Here is a 21,102-nt window from a genome sequence, read left to right as displayed (position 1 = left end):
TTTGTCTTTATGCTTATGTCCAATCCACTCTGATCTCATCACCATAGGATCCAACGCCTAGAGCAGGGGTCTGCAACCCGCAGCTCCGGAGCCGCATGTGGCTCTTTTACAACTTTGCCGCTCCGGGGCGGATACTAGCGAGGGGAGGAGGCGCATTGTGCGCCCCGACACTCCCCACTGTGGCGGGCGCTGTACTGGCTGTGACGTCGCATGGGGGCGGTGCGTGCGTTAGTCACGCACCGTCCCGACGTCACCTTCCCGCCCGCTGTCAGATTGGACATTAAGGTAAGAAACAAGATATGCAGTGTTATATTTGTTTTAAATGTTGCAATGGTTTTGCGGCTCCCAGTTATTTTTCCTTCAGAAACGGGTCCAAGTGGCTCTTTTTGTCTTAAAGGTTGCAGACCCCTGGCCTAGAGGTTGAGGTCCCTTTGGCTCACCCCCCTTACATATTTGAGGGGGCTGCTTCCCCAAAGTTGATGGGCATTGTCATTCAAATGCTGTGCATCTGCCACGTCTTGTGATCTATTATACGGGACAGGGCTTACTTGCCCCCCTTCCCAATATTTTTTCCAGGTTGGCACCCCTGCTCATCATGATGCAGAAGCAGTTGTGGAAAAGGCCTTGGTCCAGTTTTACAGCATCCGTTTCACATGCAGGTCTCAGGTTTGGGCTGGGAATGTCTATATGAAATTCTGGAGATCTGCTGTCAATGCAGCTAAATGCTCTGCTAGTTGGACCAGCGATCTGTTCCACTATAAGTAAGAGTCTTATGTGCCAAAACCTTATGAGGTTTCAGAGCTGAATTAGTTTTCTAGTCTGTGCCAGGCAGATTTTGGTTCCTTCCCCCATTGTTTTAATGCTTCAATGGTTCTTTATCTTTTAAGTTACAAAAGGTGATTGTACTGGGAACTCCTTTGTCAAAACTTCTTTCTCTCCCTAGGTCAGCAGGGAGCCACTGCCACTTGGCCAGTTTTACAGATTAAACATTCCTGCATTGGTAACGATGGAAGCATCTGCAAATCTTTGGATCCAATTTTCCAACCGCTCCAAATGTCACAGCGCATTCTTCCTCGCGCACTGAGAATCGTCTCCCCGTTTTCTTCATGCGCCAGTTGAATTGGAGCTTTCACATCCTCTGGGAACGAGAAATGTTGTTTTTGACTTCAGAAGGCCCTCTTGCCTTTTATGCTGCAGTCTAGAAAAGCTGATAGAAATTCACTTTCTTTCATAGCATGCCAACGTACTCCATCTACCTTAGTGGAAGGCAAAAGCGTGTGAGCTGGACTGGATGAATCCCATGCCGGAATTAAGATTGCCGGAAGAAATATCAACAACCTCAGATATGCTATGACACAACCTTGATGGCAGAAAGTGAGGAGGAATTAAAGAACCTCTTAATGAGGGTGAAAGAGGAGAGTGCAAAATATGGGCTGAAGTTCAACATCAACAAAACTTAAGATCATGGCCACTGGGCCCATCACCTCCTGGCAAATAGAAGGGGAAGAAATGGAGGCAGTGAGAGATTTTACTTTCTTGGGCTCCATGATCACTGCAGATGGTGACAGCAGTCACGAAATTAAAAGACGCCTGCTTCTTGGGAGAAAAGCAATGACAAACCTAGACAGCATCTTAAACAGCAGAGACATCACCTTGCCAACAAAGGTCTATATAGTTAAAGCTATGGTTTTCCCAGTAGTGATGTATGGAAGTGAGAGCTGGACCATAAAGAAGGCTGATCGCCGAGGAATTGGTGCTTTTGAATTATGGTGCTGGAGAAGACTCTTGAGAGTCCCATGGACTGCAAGAAGATCCATTTTTAAGGAAATCAGCCCTGAGTGCTCACTGGAAGGACAGATCATGAAGCTGAGAATCCAATACTTTGGCCACCTCATGAGAAGAGAAGACTCCCTGGAAAAGACCCTGATGTCGGGAAAGATGGAGGGCACAAGGAGAAGGGGACGACAGAGGACGAGATGGTTGGACAGTGTTCTCGAAGCTACCAGCATGAGTTTGACCAAACTGCGGGAGGCAGTGGAAGACAGGAGTGCCTGGCCCATGGGGTCACGAAGAGTCGGACACGACTAAACAACTAAACAACAAGAAGAAGATGGGCTATCTTCCCAGGTTGATGAACCTTCACTTCCCTCTACGGCACGTGTAGAAGCTGCCTTCTTGACCGTTAGACCTACTATTAGTCTTGTCTGCTCAATTCTCCGGAGCCTGTCTTTGCATGCAGGGGAAGGTCCTTAACTCACCGAGGGTTTGAGACTTATCAGCTACCCACACTTGGTTTAGCCTGCCAGTCGAAGCCGTTTCCCAGGATGCAGCCGGCGTCACATGCTGACAGCCACAGGTGAGATCTGAGTGCAGGGTGGGGACCAAAGGTGGACAAACTACCCCAGAAGAAGCAATATGTGTTGCCCCACCAGAGATGCTATCCTTCCCCTAACACCCCGTACAATGTCGGGCCTGTGATATGTCGAACTGCTAGGTTGGCAGGAGCAGGGACCGAGCAAAGGGAGCTCACCCCGTCGTGGGGATTCAAACCGCTGACCTTCTGATCGGCAAGTCCTAGGCTCTGTGGTTTAACCCACAGTGCCACCCGCATCTGAAAAGTCTGCACTTTATATCCTAGCAACAAACCGGCAGCCCCAATGGAACTGGAAACCTCCATAATGTTCTCCAACCTGCTTTTGTTGAGCCTTTAACAGAAGAAGAAGAAGAAGAAGAAGAAGAAGAAGAAGAAGAAGAAGAAGAAGAAGAAGAAGAAGAATCTTTATTTGCATCAGCCACTAGCCATAGCAATAAAATAAATAAAATGTACTGAAGATAGCAGTAAAAACTAATCTACATTTTGGGGGTTTACATCAATAATCAAATAATAGATCTTATTCTAATTGCCCCCGCTAAAACCCTTACAGGTTTTGCTGCCACCTGATCATCTTGACTTGCTAAAAGAAAGGACACAGTAGCAATGGTTGAGCAACCCGGCATGGACAGTAATAGAGGGGTCATAACCTCACTCCTCAAATGTTTATAGAGTGCAAGCCAGAAACACATGAGCCACTGACTCAATACTGCCATCTTCACATGGACATACGGTAACTGTTTTTCCAGTGGATTTTTTTGAAATCAACCCTCAAGTCCTGCGGAAGGCAGCATATTCAATCTTGCGAAAGTGAAAGAGTGTCTGTATTTCGGATTATTCTGCTGCTCGATATCATATAGGTGCTGTCTAAGTACAGTGGTAAAAGGTAAAGGTAAAGGGACCCCTGACCATCAGGTCCAGTCGTGGCCGACTCTGGGGTTGCAGCGCTCATCTCGCTTTATTGGCTGAGGGAGCCGGCGTACAGCTTCCGGGTCATGTGGCCAGCATAACTAAGCTGCTTCTGGCGAACCAGAGCAGCGCACGGAAATGCCGTTTACCTTCCCGCTGGAGCGGTACCTATTTATCTACTTTCACTTTGACGTGCTTTCGAACTGCTAGGTTGGCAGGAGCAGGGACCGAGCAACGGGAGCTCACCCCGTTGTGGGGATTTGAACTGCCGACCTTCTGATCAGCAAGTCCTAGGCTCTGTGGTTTAACCCACAGCGCCACCCACGTCCCTATATGTACAGTGGTACCTCGGGTTAAGTACTTAATTCATTCCGGAGGTCCGTTCTTAACCTGAAACTGTTCTTAACCTGAAGCACCACTTTAGCTAATGGGGCCTCCCGCTGCTGCCACACCGCTGGAGCACGATTTCTGCTCTCATCCTGAAGCAAAGTTCTTAACCCGAGGCACTATTTCTGGGTTAGAGGAGTCTGTAACCTGAAGCAGTTGTAACCTGAAGCGTATGTAACCCGAGGTACCACTGTAAATTATTTGCTTTACTGAAGCCCAGTGTTAGTAACTGTTGTGGTGACAAATCAGAAAAGTAAAGCTTTTGGTTGACAATTTTAGTCCAAGCACTCTCATGACAATCTTGCGATACTAAGGGTAGTAGGCCAGTGGGGTTTAAATTTAGGCGAAGCCAGTAATTAAATGTCCTACGCCAAATCTGTAATTCGACAGAGGGGAGGTTAGCCTCTAAGCGCAATGAAGCCTTTAATTGGCTGTGACCACCTGTCAGCACTTCTCTTATCATCGCTAAATCTGAGCATGGGAGAGAGATTTCCCCACGCAATTCGGACACAAAACCGGTCACGCTTGTAGGCACAAGGTGAGAAATGCAGACAAAAATGTAATCTCTCTAAGGCACGAGGGTAGCAGAGTCAAAAGTTCACTTCTGATATTGTTCGGCACATGGTAGGAGAGCATACAGCCAAACCAAACTGAACCGAAGCCACCAGCCGTCATCTGTGTTGACTTGCCATGTCACAGGTAGGCAGCAGATGGGCGTAGCCAGGATTTATGGCGGGGGCAGGACAAACACCTGTCCTGTTCCAGAACCGAGCTACCTGCCATGTGATAGGTCAGTTTGCAGAAGCCACGCCTATCACTCAATTGGGTTGTCAGTTGCATCACTAGAATGCGCCACAACATCGTCCAAGTGACCTCAGCAAGCATTTCAGTTTCAAATATTCTGATTATTTCTACTTTTTGTTAAGTATTTTTATTTATTTACCTGATTCGGGGAGGGGGGGACACAGCTGCCCCGCCCCGCCTACACCCATAAGGCAGCATAAATGGAAAATCTATCATATTTGGTTGGTCGGCTGTGTTTGATTTGAATGGTCACATCTGTGGTGAAAACTGCATTCACTCACAAGCAAACAGCCCATTGCACAGACATCTTCTTTTCACGACTGACAGCAATCTGAAATTGGTTAAGTGTTAACGATCAATGTTGCTGAGCCATGGTGATGGCAGAGTTTTTATCTTTCGCTCCGTTCAGCCTTGCCCTGCCAAGAGTATTCAGACAAAAAGCTATTAAGGACACCGCCTGCATGTTTTGGGTGCGCCTTCTGACAAAGACTGGCCCTTCCTATAAGGAAATATTAAACCCTCAGGATTAACGACGGCCACAAAAGAAGCCTCTCAAAATACTTAAAAGGCTGGATTCCAGAGCCCAGTGTTATGCACAGTAGAAACCACTGCCAACAGCAAAGGGTATATTGGAGTTTTATAAAAAACTGTAAGAAACTTTACTTCCCAAGGGAACAATTCTATGCACGAGAAGCTGGCATAGAGGAAGCCACTGTAAGTTACGCCAGTGTAAAGTACACCATGTGCTGCTCTGCTTGGGGAGGGGGGGTTACAGGTTATTGTACCCCTGTAATGCCCTTGTGAGTGGACTATGATTACATCTCCTGTTTCCTTGACAGATTATGGCAAGCAATAGACTGCATTCTGGAGGAAGAAGGAAATTAGACAGTGGATGCTTGGCAACTGCTGGGCGTCTGCCATGGCTGTTCTTTATTGCGGCCAGCAACTTCCAGTTTTTCCTCTGCCTGAGAAGAGACAGAGGTAACTAGGATGCACTATGTGGTCTTCAGTTTGCAGGGGAACAGCTTTGCCCTGCTACATTTAGCACGACAAAAAACAAAAACAAAAACAGTCTGACCCAAATGCTATTTGTATCCGCAGGGGCTTTCAATTAATGCAGACGTTGTGTACTGTGCAAGTTGCACAAAGAGCTTTCTGCAAGGAAACCAGTGATACAAGACCAACTATAATTCATGGTAGGTCTGTTTTGATTTTGGGCACCGGGTGGTGCTGTTGTGTTATTACCTTGTAAGCAGCACTACAGCGACACCTACTGATGGAGAACATGCATTACAAAGCAGCTGTCACGTACCGATCAGAAGCAACTCACACCCAATACAGAAAGGATTTGTTTGAAAAAAGTATGTATTCTTGCTCATGCACATCTGAATTGCTTCAAGCATTACTGTATCATTACTGAACAAAACTGTGCAATCTTCTACAGTGGTACCTCAGGTTACAGATGCTTCAGGTTACACGATTTCGGGTTGCGCACCACACCAAACCCGGAAGTACCGGAACGGGTTACTTCCAGGTTTTGGTGCTTGCACATGCGCAGACACTAGATTGCGCTTTGCGCATAAGCAACGAATCGCGACCCACACATGCGCAGATGTGACATTGTGGGTTGCGAATGGTGCAGGTTGCGAGCGTGCCTCCTGCACGGAACATGTTCGCAACCTGAGGTTCCACTGTATTTGCTTTGAAACTCCCTGCCCCTTTCTATTCTAGTCCTCATTCCCTATATACCGGTAAAACCATTCTGCTCCAAAAGTAACAAATACACATTTTTTCACTATATTGGGTGATTGTAAATTCATAAATTGGGTGTATCATTACCTACAAGTAACACTTTAGGCCAAGGTACTTGCCAGATATTGTAAGGATCCATGTTAAGTGCTCAGATGATTGCTGAAATATGCAGATTCCTATGAAAATCATTGGCTGCAAAGTCGAGATGTGCAATTATGTACGTGTTGGAAAGCAGCCAAAATCATGGGGTTTCTTTGACCTTTCTTTATAATCCCCAGGTGTTGATGGTTGCAGCGGCTCTAGGGTGATGCTAGGAAGCAGTGTAGTTACCGTATTTTTCGCTCCATAAGGCGCACCTGATCATAAGGCGCACCTAGTTTCTAGAGGGGGAATTAAAAAAAAAAATTATTTAAAGGGAGTGCTGCTCTTTAAAGGGTGCGTGGCTCCCGTGGGCTTTTCTACGAGGTGGGAGAAGAGACTGATGCGGCCAGTCAGTCCCTTCTCCCTCCCTTCAGGAGCCAGTGTGGTGTAGTGGTTAAGAGCAGTGGACTCGTATTCTGGTGAACCGGGTTCGCTTCCCTGCTCCTCCACATGCAGCTGCTGGGTGACCTTGGGCTAGTCACACTTCTCTGAAGTCTCTCAGCCCCACTCACCTCACAGAGTGTTTGTTGTGGGGGAGGAAGGGAAAGGAGAATGTTAGCCGCTTTGAGACTCCTTCGGGTAGTGATAAAGCGGGATATCAAATCCAAACTCTTCTTCTCCTCCTGGGGAAAAGCCTGCAAGAGCCGCACGGAGCTAGTGTGCGGCTCTTGGGGGCTTTTCCCGCCTGCCTCCCCCCTGCATTCGCTCCATAAGATGCACACACATTTCCCCTTGCTTTTTAGGAGGGAAAAAGTGCGTCTTATGGAGCGAAAAATACGGTACCTCTCCGCTGGCAGAAAAAAGGTGCTACTGATGAGAGAGGTATAAGGAGGATGGGATTGGGCTGGGGCATCAGAGCCTTTAGATCTACAGGTTGGTCAAAAGTCTCAGCTGTACCAACCTTTGAGCAGCCTCAGCAAAAATAAGCTTCTATACTGCTCCCTGCTAGTGTGTTTGTTAGCTGATACAGGAGTCTGGGGCAGGAATAACAACAACAACAACAACAACAACAACAACAACAACAACAACAATTTATATACCATCCTTCATCCAAAGATCACAGGGCTGTTTACAATATAATACAAGGAATGGTTACCTTACCTCCTACAAAAGTAACGGGAGCTTCTTGATGCTCACCATTAAACGGTTCATTATTGGGCAGAACACACCCTCATTTTTAAATTATTTACTAATTTAAATAGCAATTAATCCCAAAGTAGGTTTGCGGAACCAACAGACAACATTAAAATATAAACATTACCAATTCAAGTTATTTGGAGAAATATCAGGGGCGTGATAGCTCTCTGGGGCCCTTTCCTGCTCCGAGATCAGTATGGCTGCTCTCAGGTTATTTTAGGATCCGTTTGATAAAAACGATTCTGCCATGAGTTGCATTGCCATATTTTGCAGAGCAGAAAAGAGGCAACAAGGGCCGACTTCTACTTTTAACTGTGGATGGCTATGACGACTCTCATTTTACATACCCATGCAAACGAGGACGTGTCTTGAAAAAAGAGTTTCTAATCTACTTCTACCACACAGATACCGTATTTTTCGCCCTATAGGACGCACTTTTTCCCCTCCAAAAATGAAGGGGAAATGTGTGTGTCCTATGGGGCGAATGCAGGCTTTTGCTGAAGCCTGGAGAGCGAGGGGGGTCGGTGCGTACCGACCCCTCTCGCTCTCCAGGCTGCAGGAAGCTACCCGCTAGCCGGCACCCAGAAACTTGGGGCGCGCTGAGCTCAGCACGCCCCAAGCTTCGGGCTTCGCGCAGCCCTCCGCTAGCCGTGGGAGAGCTGCGCAACTTCGTGCAGCTCTCCCACGGCTTGCGGATAGCAGCCTGTTCTGGGGGCTGTTGTCGGGGGAAGCTCGGGCTTCCCCCGCCCCAGCCCCGCACCTGGGGGGGGGATATATATTTTTCTTTATCCCCCCCCAAAAAAAAACCTAGGTGCGTCCTATGGGCCGGTGCGTCCTATGGGGCGAAAAATACGGTACATTTTATCAGGGAGATGCTAGCTCCTGTTTATTTTCTCTCATCCGTGCACCACTCTTGGCAACAATGCTCTTTTTGGCATTGAAAAGTAGCTCAGCTGCCCTTCCTACATGCTTTGCTCTTGTTTGATTTTGCTCGGCCATCTTATGATTCTGCTGACTCATGTGCCTTGTGTTGTTGTTGTTTTTAAAAAAATTGTTTGTTTGCGCCACCCGCGTCCCTATGCTTACACACACACACACACACACACACACTCATGCCCTCTGAAAGTCAAACAAAACTCTCCCAATAGTTTCTCGGTAACAGCCGTTCCATCAGGTTTTACACACACACACACACACACACACACCCTGCAACAAAACAGTGATCAGGCTTTCTTAACATACCTCACTGCGTTTTCAACACTGCTTGAAGTCTGGACATGCACATCGTTTGCACACTGCCTAATTTTTGTCACAGTGGCTGGATGGAACTGCTGATTTCCCCCCAAAACGGCCATGAGTTCCCAGATGGAATCTACACACATATTTAAAAAACCGCTCTGAAAATGCTTTTTTAAAAAACGTTTTTAAAAATACGTTGAATTTTCCATGAGGCTCACCATTGCCATCTAGTGTCACATTGCATATTGCACTTAAAACGCACTTAAAATGTTTTCATCCAGCCCTACGAACACTGGCTAAGGGGGCTTAATATTGCAAGCCGGTCGTTTAGATATTGCAAACGGGACCTCGCTAATTGCTGTTGCATCCAGGTAACTGAGCACGACTCCCCAATTGCTTGCACAAAGTTTGCAAGGAGCTTAGGTGATGCTGGCTACGTAACCAGCAATCCTTTTATTTTCTTGATGAGTTGCTTCAAGCATTGCCAAACACTTCCAAGCGCATTTCTCCATTCCAAGTCCCAAATCGTACCGAGTCCCAATTTTGTGAGTGTGTAGAAGCAGCTTCATTGAAGCAGAGCGCCAAATAATCCTTTAACAACAAGCACCTTGGGCTGTTTTTTCTGCACCAGAAAGCCCGACTGTGCAACAATCCCTGGCCTGGGCACTGTCGCAGCCCAGTTTGATTCACACTTTCTCAGGAGCAAGCTGCCCTTCATCACTGTGAATCACGATGTAAACCCAGAGGATACAGTGGTGCCTCGCAAGACGAAATTAATCTGTTCCGCGAGTCTCTTCGTCTTGCGGTTTTTTCGTCTTGCGAAGCACAGCTATTAGCGGCTTAGCGGCTATTAACGGCTTAGCGGCTATTAACGGCTTAGCGGCTATTAACGGCTTAGCGGCTATTAACGGCTTAGTGGCTTTAAGAAAAAGGAAACAAACTCGCAAGAACTCGCAAGACGTTTCGTCTTGTGAAGCAAGCCCATAGGGAAATTCGTCTTGCGGAAAGACTCAAAAAACGGAAAACCCTTTCGTCTAGCGAGTTTTTCGTCTTGTGAGGCATTCGTCTTGCGGGGCACCACTGTATATAGATCTATACTGATTAAGGTCAATAACCGGTTGAGAAAGTAGGAAGAAAACAGAGCACATAAAACACGATAGAACACATTGGAAGGGGCAAGAGGAAAATAAAATGGAAGAATGGTATAAAGAGGTGTAGGATATAGCTATTAATAATAAATTAAAATGTGCCATTAAGGAAAGACGGGGAATATGCAGGAGAAATGATTTTGAGGAGATATGGAAGGCGTTTGTAGAAGTTGTACTGTTAAAACGGAAAGGGGTCAAACCATCATAAGACGTGTTAAAATTTTGGGAGGTTGAATAGTTACAATGGAATAGTCTCAGGGGTGGGGTGCACTTTTTTATTCTTACTTATTATTACTTTGTCAAAATAAAAAGAAAAAGAAAACAAATACGAAAAGTAACACATTAAGTATACTATTAAAGGTAGAATTAACAATAATGTGAAACGTGAAAAATATAAAATAATTATTTTAAAATGGTAAAAACAATGTAAGGTGTTAATAATTTTTAAATCAATTAAGGATCCTGTGAAACCCAGAAATTTACCCCCCTTTTTCTTCCCAACCCTATACTGCATATAACACCACATCAAATGTAACTGAAGAATCTGAAGAAAGAGATCATGCATGTGCTTTTGAAAATGAGGGGTAATTTTTATTTTTTTAAAGGAGAAAAGGAATGTGTGGCAGCCCCCAGTATTTAAAGAGCCCCACCCTTATTACATCATTAGAACCAGAACATAAAGCTATGAAACCAGAAAATAGCAAAAAATATCAATGTTTGGTCCAGATCCTGGGTACTGCCCCCTCACTAAAGGAGGCTGTATGGATGATTCACTAAATGACGTGTATACCTGAGCTTAAGGCCTCAAATTCTCTTTATCTTATATGCTGCCTTATTACAAAAATGACGACTAGACTTCTGATCCTAAACTGAATAGTTGCCCCTTCCAGAACCCACTGCTCTCAACTGCCACGCGTTCAAACTCCCTTTCCAATCCTCATCCAATCACCACCCACCACCAGAGTTCCACAACCTCTCTTTCCCCCTCCCTCCCTCCTTGACATTCCTTTAATAATTCTGATACAGTTACAGTGGTACCTCAGGTTAAGAACTTAATTCGTTCCGGAGGTCTGTTCTTAACCTGAAACTGTTCTTACCCTGAAGCACCACTTTAGCTAATGGAGCCTCCTGCTGGTGCTGCGCCGCCGTCGCACGATTTCTGTTCTCATCCTGAAGCAAAGTTCTTAACCTGAGGTACTATTTCTGGGTTGGCGGAGTCTGTAAGCTGAAGCGTCTGTAACCTGAAGCGTATGTAACCTGAGGTGTCACTGTACATTCAATATTTTATACAGTGGTGCCTCGCAAGACGAAATTAATTCGTTCCGCAAGTCTCTTCGTCTTACGAGTTTTTCCTCTTGCGATGCACGGTTTCCCATAGGAATGCACTGAAAATCAATTAATGCGTTCCTATGGAAACCGACTTCAGACCAGGTCCGGGGGACAGTCTGTCCCCCGACCTCTTCTGAAGGCTGGGGGGGGGGGGGACAAGGGCTTTTCTTCCCACCCCCAGCATTTAAAAAAAACCCGGGACAGCGGAGGGCTTCTCCGCTGTCCGGGCGATCTTAAAATGCTGGCGGGCGGCATTTTAAAATCGCCCCGGGACAGCGGAGGACTTCTCCGCTGTCCGGGGCGATTTAAAAGCCCCTGGGAAGGCAGGCAGGGGGGACAAAAGTCGTTGCTCCCCCCTGCCTGCCTTCCCGGGAGAGCGGAGAAAGGCAGCGCTTTTCTCCGCTGTCCCGGATGGCTTTTGAAGGCAGGCGGGGGGGGGGGGGCAAAGACTTTCGCCCCCCGCCCGCCTTCAGAAGGTGTTCCCGCCCCGCCACTCGGCTTCGGAGCATCGTTCCGAAGCCGGGCGGCGGCACCAACCCCTCTCGCTCTCCAGGCTTCAGGAGAGCCCCAGCGCCAGCCCCGCAAGATCCGGGGACAGTGGGGAGACGCAGCGCGTCTTCCTGCTGTCCCCGGACGTGATCTGAAGGCGGGCGGCGGGGAGAAGAGCGCTTCTCCCTGCTGCCTGCACCGCAACCTCTGGGGACAGCTGGGAGGCGCAGCGCATCTTCCTGCTGTCCCCGGACCTGATCTGAAGGCGGGCGGCGGGGAGAAGAGCGCTTCTCCCTGCTGCCTGCACCGCAACCTCTGGGGACAGCTGGGAGGCGCAGCGCGTCTCCCCGCTGTCCCCAGACCTGATCTCAAGGTGGGCGGAGGGGAGAAGAGCGCTTCTCCCCGCTGCCTGCACCGCAAGCTCCGGGGACAGCTGGGAGGAGCAGCGCGTCTCCCCGCTGTCCCCAGACCTGATCTCAAGGTGGGCGGCGGGGAGAAGAGCGCTTCTCCCCGCTGCCTGCACCGCAAGCTCCGGGGACAGCTGGGAGGCGCAGCGCGTCTCCCCGCTGTCCCCGGACCTGATCTGAAGGCGGGCGGCGGGGAGCCTTCCGAAGCCCGGCGGCGGCGGGAGGAGGTGTCCCCGCCCCGCCGCCAGGCTTCGGAGGAGGTCCGAGGACAGTGGGGAAGACGCGCTGCGCTTCCCCGCTGTCCCGGAGATTTCCCTATGGGCTGTCGTCTTGCGAAGCAAGCCCATAGGGAAATTCGTTTTGCGAAGCGCCTCCAAAACGGAAAACCCTTTCGTCTAGCGGGTTTTCCGTCTTGCGAGGCGTTCGTCTTGCGGGGCACCACTGTACATGCTCCTCCCTGTAACCATACCGTATTCCTGGTTCCTAGGAAATGGAGGTAAGCAAACTGCAGGTTCTCCATCTCTGTTCCAAAAACCAGATGTCTTCCCCCAAAATGATCCTGAGAATTGTAGTTTGTTAGGGGTTCTGGGGATTGTAGGTCTGTGAGAGGGAAGTCACAATAATAATAGTAATTTATTATTTGTACCCCGCCCATCTGGCTGGGTTTCCATCTGGCACAAATCATTTTGGGGGAAGTGATGTGCTCTAAAGGAGCATTGGATGCTCTTCAAAACATAGCATCATAGAATTGTAGAGTTGGGATCCCGAGGGTCATCTAGTCCAACCCCCTGCAATGCAGGAATCTCAACTAAATGATCCATGGCTGATGGCCATCCACGCGCTGCTTAAAAACCTCCAAGGAAGGAGAGTCACTGCTTCAGGCCCTAAGGGCCTCTGGAACAGGAGAAAACAAGCTTGCTTCATCCTCCATGTGACAGCCCTTTAGGATTTACTTATTGAAAGGGCTGCATGGTGTGGATCTCCTATCAGGGTTATGAGAGTGTACGCAACACATTTCTCTCTCTCCTTTCTCCACACCATGCAGAATTGCAGTGGTAACCAGAAGGCTGGAGTTTGGAGCCCAGCCAGGGCTGGCTGTGGGCAGGATCCTTGCATTGCTGGGCTTTGGACTAGTTGACCATTGGGATCCCTTCCAATTCTGCCATGCTACGATTATATCAAGCAGCTAAAGGAACGAAAAGATGCTTCTGAAACATTTGGGAATCACAGGAACGCTCTCCTCACCAGTGGATTCCAGCAAGAGCTTGCATCTTCCTTAGGAGAGAGGCAGACCAGAACAAGGGGCAAAAGGCTCAGAGTTCAGGTAGGTGGAAATGCCAATTGAGTGCCCTATGCTATCAGAATGGTTACTTCCCGTGTCCCCCATCCTCATGCGCCAGACTGGTACTAACATGACTGGGAGCCAGGCGCCTGCTGATTGCTTCGTTTTCTTTGCAGGGAGGGAGCTTTTCCCCAACATAAACTTGTTTATCTAGCCCACGGCGACCCCTGCCGCCTGCTCTTACCGGCGCTGCGCTGCGGCCCACTTCCCGAGCAGTGGAAATAGCTTGTGCGCATGTGTTATTTGCGCATGCGCAAACGTTATTTCCGGTGAACACCTGGGTTGGAGGAGGCCCGTGCACATGCACACAAGCTATTTTCGGTGCTCCTCTGACCCGGAAGTGTGCTGGAAATAGCGTGTGCGCACGCATATGGACATGCGCTCCCCTGTCCTCTGGTCTGCCGCACAATCAGTGCTGGAGTTACTGGCTGACCCCTGATATACAGTCATACCTCGAGTTTCGTTTGCTTCACATTGCGTTTTTTCAGGTTACGAACGTGGCAAACCTGGAAGTGTTTACTTCTGGGTTCGCCGCTTCGTACATGCCCAGAAGCACACTTATCGCATCACATGCACGGACAGAAGCGGCGCTCTACTTACGGACTTCTCGGAGTGCGAGCAGCACCCCAGAACGGATTGTGTCTGTAACCTGAGGTACCACTGTACTTTGTTCTGGCCAAATCCCTGGAGAGCCGTGATGACCCTCAGGTACTGGGGCAGAGGGAAGGAAGGGGTCCTTGTGAAACACGTTGGGGGAGTCTGTGGCTTCCAGCAAGTGCTTTTGAGCATAGCCATCACGGCTAGTTGCCTTTGGTAGGCCTCTCCTCCATGCAATTGTCTAGCTCTCTTTGAAAGCCATCTCATCCAAGATGCTCTTGTGGTGCATTTGATTCTCCTGTGGTTCCTTGCTCCTGCAAGGAGATGACTATGGTGAGATCCTTTGGTTAACATCTATCTGGGCTGGAAAATATGAAAGAATCAGAGGACTGGTGAGCTTCCCTTGAAGCACAACTGATCAAAGGCAGGCAGATCTGTTAGCATTTTGATAAAGATGCTCAAACGACAAAGGGTGCTATCATGCCCCGCAAGCGACCCAGAAAAAGCTCCAGAACCGATGGAGAAGAGAGCAGTTAAGTGGTCAGTGGGGTAGAGTTGAGTTTTTACCTCTATCTTAAAAATATATTAAATCTATTATTTGATTTTTGATGTAAACCCCCAAAGGTATTGTCTGTAGTTGAGTTTTTACCTCTATCTTCCGTACATTTCTTTTCATTGCTACGGCTAGTGGCTGGTGCAAAGGATGACTCTTCGGATTCTGATCCCAGAAGCGGGATCCCCTGCGAGCGATGAGCGGACCGGAAAGGAGACCGATTAGATCTTGGAGCGCGCGGGCGGGCGCGCGCCTGCCTGCCTGTCTCCTCCCTTCCCCTCCTTTCTGATCGCTGCGCGGCTGCAGCTCCCTCTAGGGCCCTCCGGGCGGCTTGCAGGTCGAGGGTGTCGGGTTTCCCGGAAGCGGCGGCGGCTGTCCTGCCCTGCCTCGCCGGGGGAGGCTCTTTCCCGGCAAAGCCGCGGCTGCCGGGCCACTGGGCTGCCGGGTCCCGGCCGATCGGCGTCGCCTGCGGCTGCTGCGGCGCCTTGCGCTCCTTCCCCGGCGCGCGATGGAGGCGCTGCCTTCCCGGGACGAGAAGCGCAACCCTTTGCGCGGTGCCAACTTCTGCTCGCGGCTTTTCTTCTGGTAGGTCGGCGGCGGGATCCCTTTCGTGTTGTGTTTTCTTATTTTTTTTACCCCTTTGCTTTCCCTTCTCATTCCAGCAAATTAATTGGTGGTGGGTTGTTGTTTTTTTGCATCCTCCCCCGCTTCAGTTGCGGAAGATGAGAGCCAACGCCAATGGTACCCCTGGACACGTGCAGAGTGCCGGAATGAAAACCCACGCGCTGTTAAGATGCGGGGTGTTCAGAGCGCCATTCTGCCTGCGCACCGCCCTGAGATCTTCGGGCGGAGGGCGGGATATAATTTAGATAAATAGACACATGAATCTGCCATCGGGCCGCAAATCTTGGGAAAGATTTTTCTTCTTTTTTTCTTGCTTCCCCTTCTCATTCCAGCAAATGATCGAGTTGCTCCTCTGCCTTAATTAATTGTTGATTTTATTTTTTGCACCCCCCCCCCCCGCTTCAGTTGCGGAAGATGAGAACCAGCGCCAATGGTACCCCTGGGCATGTGCAGAGTGCCGTAATAAAAACCCACGCGCTGTTAAGATGTGGGGTGTTTAGAACGCCGTTCCGCCTGTATACCGTCCCGGGATCCTCTGGCGGGATATGAATTAGATAAATAGACAAATGGATCTGCCATGAGGCCGCAAATCTTGGGAAGGATTTGCTTTCTAGCGTGTCTCTTCATCGACATGAAGCTGTGCTTGGGGACACGAGGTGACCAGGGGATTGTGTTCTCCCCATTGACTTAATCTCCACTCCCTCCCCTCCCAATCTGTGTTTATTCTAGAGTAGCTTGCATTTCAGTATCATAATTCTGGAGCCAAAGGTATTGTGTGTTCAGTAGTAGTATTTGTTTTTCTACGGTTTTTGAAAACCAGTAAGTAGATTGTAGGATTTGTCAAGCTTCTTGTACACTGAAAAATGATGTGGGCGTTAGAATTGTTCTCTAAATTAAGGCTGAATTCTTAACACCACCTAACTGGAAGTAAACCCCACTGGCTTAAATTGGACTTAACTTCTGAGTAGACGTGGTTAGCATTGTGCAGTAATTTATTTGTCCAAGTGAACCAGGGTTTGGAACTGGTAAATAGTGTTTAAATGGAAGAGCTATCTCTCTGTGTGTAGAAGTTTGTGATATTACACAATTCAGCCGAAGTGAAAGAAAATATAAAAGATACGAAAATGAAATACATCAAATCTAACTGAAAATAATATCCCACAATCATGGCATGTGTGGATCCCATTCATTCCCATCTTACCCTGTAACAAGAAATTTCCTAATCATACAGCTCATTCTTATACATGCCTACTCAGAAAGTAAGTCCCACTTATCTAGGAGCAAACCTTACTAGATTCAACAGGGCTTAGTTCTGGGGAGACCAGACTAGGATTGGGCTATAAATTTAAGCTTCTGTCTAAAAGAAAAGGGCTAGGTTTATATTGTTGTACCGCAGCACCAGAGTGGATTTATTTAGAATAAGGATGATTTAGGCAAGAATATCACTTTACATGAAGAAAAAGGGCCACAATCCTGCTTGAAGTTAGGTGTGCTGGAATGTGGGCTAAGTGCCCAGAAATTTCCATAAACAGAGCTGGTAATTACTGGGCAACAGCAGATCTTTTGTAAGATGGAAAGTAAACCTTTCTGATGTTTGGTTGCTGGAGTCACAAATATCCATCACTTGTGTTCATTTCTGTAACGTGATGTGTCATGTTAAATTTATCGTCCTAGTTAAATTTTATCATCCTTGACTTCAGATCAGATATTTTCTTCCTCGCTGTTCCTTACCCATTTATAATATAAAATGAATTCATGCACCTCTTTTAAACTCCCTGGTTAAAGTAAAAGCAGGCTTTTAAGGTGCTTAAAAGAGGCGCATGAATTCAATTTTATTCGAGAAGTATTGATTTTAAACATCTCAGGTAACCTTTCATCCCTTATCCTAGAATAAAAAGGTAAAGGGACCCCTGACCATTAGGTCCAGTCATGGATGACTCTGGGGTTGCGGCGCCCATCTCGCTTTATTGGCCGAGGGAGCCGGCGTACAGCTTCCGGGTCATGCGGCCAGCATAACTAAGCCGCTTCTGGCGAACCAGAGCAGCGCACGGAAACGCCGTTTACCTTCCCGTTGGAGTGGTGCCTATTTATCTACTTGCACTGCATGCTTTCGAACTGCTAGGTTGGCAGGAGCAGGGACCGAGCAACGGGAGCTCACCCCGTCGTGGGGATTCGAACCGCCGACCTTCTGATCGGCAAGTCCTAGGCTCTATGGTTTAACCCACTTCTCACTTTAACAAAAATTCTAGCTGCTGTTCGCTCAGTTTCTGTCAGGGTTAGCTGACGTTTGAGACATGCACAGTGGAGGAACAATAACTAACATTTTCCCGCAAGTATGCAGTGCTCTATTCTTCTGGATCCTGTTTTTGTTGCTAGGCTCCACTCCATCCTTGTAGAGGCATAGAGAATTGGGGTCCTTGGTTCAAATGTTGCCCCTGCCAATAACTCACTAGGTGACCTTAGACAAGCTGCCTTGTCTTTCTCAGCTTCAGTCCATCCCCACCCCACCCCACCCCTCTGCAGTATCCTGGGGACAGTAACCCTGACCTACCTTAAGGAGCAAGATTTCAGCCAGGCCAAACTGAATGTGTTTAGGATCCCCCACAGCTAATTTTGTACTTATAGTTTCATCTGTGCACAGTGAGAAGAAGGTTGCAGGGCTACATGGGCCTATGGGGTGGTTTGAGTGGAATATTTGGGAAGTGGTGCTTTGGGCGAGGGTGTTTAACTGAGGCAAATCATTTCCGCCCCCCCCCCCAAAACACACACGCTATATTCTGCAAGGTGGAAAGACAGGTACAGTCATACCTCAGGTTACAGATGCTTCAGGTTGCCCGTTTTCAGGTTACGGACGCCCCAAAACCCGGAAGTACTGGAATGGGTTACTTCTGGGTTTCGGCGCTCGCGTATGTGCAGAAGCACTAAACCGCGCAGAATCGCCGAATCGCAACCCTCGCGTGCAGAGATGCGGCGCTGCGGGTTGCGAACGTGCCTCCCGCACGGATCACGTTCACAACCCGAGCAACCACTGTACATTTATTGTTCCCGTTTTCCTCTCTGCCCAGCAGATAGTAATTAGTTGTGTGTGTGTGTGTGTGTGTGTGTGAGAGAGAGAGAGATACAGTGTTAGAAACTTCGAGATATAAACTAGGTGCCAAGTGACTCCTTAAACCAGGGTTACAGTCTCCGAAACAGAATGCCTAGTTGCCATTTTGGGGTCAGACAGCTCAAAAGTCATATTTTTAAAGACAACTTTTGGCTTCTGATTCGTTCTGATCGTGCAGATAAAATATCACAGGCAGAATTCTATAGGATGTCTTGTTGGTGCGTGAAAATGGTCAAGATCCAAGGCTCCCCAGTCATGCACCTCCAGATGGTGGCGATGTCAGCACCAACCATCCTGGCACCGAGGCATCATCAGTTGGTCGCAAGTGGCCGATAGCCAGGTGCAAAATGAGCCTGGTGCCTGGCAAATTTTGAATTCTTAGGGGGGGGGGCGCTGTTAGAGAAAGCAGCCTTCTGGGGCTGCTAATAACCTAATTGCAGATCTCCCACCTTGGCACTCAAACCCATACAAGATGGGTATTGCTGTACAGCTGTATGAGAGTCACCCAGTCACTGGCCAGAGATGTTTTGTGGTCTTTAGTTTCAGAATACGAAGACTTCAATAGTTTTGACTAAGAATGGAAACATTTACTGCTTCCCGTAAGCTAAGGAGAAGTGTGATTGTTGCTCACTCCCAACCATCCTGGTCCATGTAAATATGCAGATACTATTTATCTAAATGCTTGCTGATGTTTGTTCCGGCAGGCATGTTATCTGGGGAAAGATTATGCAGGAATAGTTTGTGCACAAGGTACCTTTGATGTATTAACAGCTAGGGGAAGGTCACAAGGTGGTTTAGGTTCAGACACGGCAGGTCTCCTCCATAGAGTTAACAGCTGAAGGCTGAAACAAATTGTTCCTGTAAATGTATTCATTTGAATTTATTTCTTCCATGCCTCTTGCCTTTTTGTATGTATTGATCCAATCTTGTGCCTGAAGATCTAATACACATGTGGTTGTTCTGCTGTCTTAGAATCATAGAATTGTACAGTTAGCAGGGACCACAAGGGTCATTTAGTTTAATCCCCTGTGTTGTCGGAATCTTTTGCCCAATGTGGGATTCAAAACCATGATTTTGAGATTAAGAGCCTCATGTTCTACCAACTGAGCTTTCCCAGTGTCCTCCTTTTTCAGTTTATTGCACAGTTAGGGACGTTGTCACAGGGATCAGCTTCCGGAAATGTGCACAGTCTTATGTCTGTTTGCATGTATGAGTGAAGGGACACCACCTGTTTGCAGCAAAATTGGTCTGGAAAGTAACCCACACAGTGTGAATGGTCTGGGCTAGTGGTACCTAAACTTTTTTGCCATGGACCACTTGGAAATTGCTGCTGATATTGGTGAACCGCCTTATGATTTGTCTCCCTGATGTAACAATTGTAATGTGTGGTACAGTGGTGCCTCGCAAGACGAAAAGAATCCGTTCCGCGATTCTCTTCGTCTAGCGGTTTTTTCGTCTTGCGAAGCAAGCCCATTGACAGCTTAGCGGATTAGCGCTACAGCGGTCTAGCGGCTTTTCGCGATCAGCTGTTAAGCGGGTTATCAGCGGAACAGCTGATAGGCGGCTTAGCGGCTTAGGAAAAGGGGGGGGGGCGGAAAAAACCCGTGGGAACGCGCAAGATTTTTTCGTCTTGCGAAGCAACCCCATAGGGAAATTCGTTTTGCGAAGCGCCTCCGCGACGGAAAACCCTTTCGTCTAGTGGGTCTTCCGTCTTGCGAGGCGTTCGTCTTGCGGGGCACCACTGTACTAGGTGCTGTATGGTTTTTAACTGTTTTTCTATTGCTTCTTTTATTTATTATATTGTATTTTATAGTGCTAGAATTTGCATTCCACAGAATTATTAGGATATTTGATCCACAAACAAGCCATAAGGAGTTGATATGGAATTTAAGAGTAGCTGCTTGAATGCTGGTTGCACAGAAACGGAAATAAATAAATAACATAAATGTAAATGAATAGAATGATTTTTCTATGTGGTAAAATATTAATACAGTAAGCCCACAACTTATATACTTGGCAAAAAATTAAAAAAACGGAAAATAGCAGGTGTCTGGGGGGAAAAGACTTTGGCAATCCCACCCGCCGTTGAACCCAATGTGTTCTGACTATACGTACCGGTAATTTTGGCTTATGTACTATTACTAACGGGACATGGGTGGCACTGTGGGTTAAACTACAGAGCCTAGGACTTGCCGATCAGAGGTTGGTGGTTCGAATCCCCGCGACGGGGTGAGCTCCCATTGCTCGGTCTCTGCTCCTGGCCACATGTGTGCCGGCTCCCTCGGCCAATAAAGCGAGATGAGCACCGCAACCCCAGAGTCGTCCACGACTGGACCTAATCGTCAAGGGTCCCTTTACCTTTTGCTATTACTAATAATACAGTTTAAAATTGGTATGAATATTGAATGCAGACATGCCACGAACCACCTGAATGATTCTTGTGGACCGCTGGTGGTCCATGGACCACAGTTTGGGACTCCCTGGTCTACAGGAACTTTTAAGTTCTTGTAGCCAGCAGCACAAAACTCCAAGGACCACTGATAAATCAACCTATAGACAGTAAGCACCATGGAGCATGACGGGCCTTACTTCTAAGTAAACATACGGGACTGTGCTCTAGATATGCTGCGTTTTGACTTTTTATTTCTCATTAGTGAGAGAGGAAAGGCAAGACCTTTGAAAATCCTTTGTAGTTCATGGATAATGTTGTGCTGGATTAGCCAAGTCACCCTGCTTCTGAAATGATGCAATCTGGTTGAAATCTTTG

General features: G+C 47.9%; 1 protein-coding gene and 1 long non-coding RNA gene across 2 annotated transcripts in view; one reads left to right on the top strand and one right to left on the bottom strand.

Annotated features, from left to right (window-relative positions):
• Positions 1 to 1,824: 1,824 nt before the first annotated feature.
• LOC114596580 (uncharacterized) lies at positions 1,825 to 14,988 on the bottom strand. Its single transcript, XR_003706567.2, has 3 exons — positions 14,702 to 14,988; positions 14,056 to 14,415; positions 1,825 to 2,705 (listed from the first exon to the last, which is right to left on the bottom strand). It is a non-coding gene; the product is annotated as an uncharacterized LOC114596580 (long non-coding RNA).
• Positions 14,989 to 14,998: 10 nt separating this feature from the next.
• ABCC4 (ATP binding cassette subfamily C member 4 (PEL blood group)) overlaps positions 14,999 to 21,102 on the top strand; it is a 152,472-nt gene continuing 146,368 nt past the window's right edge. The window contains exon 1 of the mRNA XM_077927718.1: positions 14,999 to 15,190. Within this exon, the coding sequence (XP_077783844.1) occupies positions 15,114 to 15,190 (77 nt within the window). The 5' untranslated portion in view covers positions 14,999 to 15,113. The remainder of the gene's footprint in view (positions 15,191 to 21,102) is intronic.

Source organism: Podarcis muralis, chromosome 4 (genome assembly GCF_964188315.1).
Source record: "Podarcis muralis chromosome 4, rPodMur119.hap1.1, whole genome shotgun sequence".
Lineage (NCBI taxonomy): Eukaryota > Metazoa > Chordata > Lepidosauria > Squamata > Lacertidae > Podarcis > Podarcis muralis.
The sequence above is the reverse complement of the archived record's forward strand: the minus strand, read 5'-3'. Positions and strand labels throughout refer to the sequence as shown.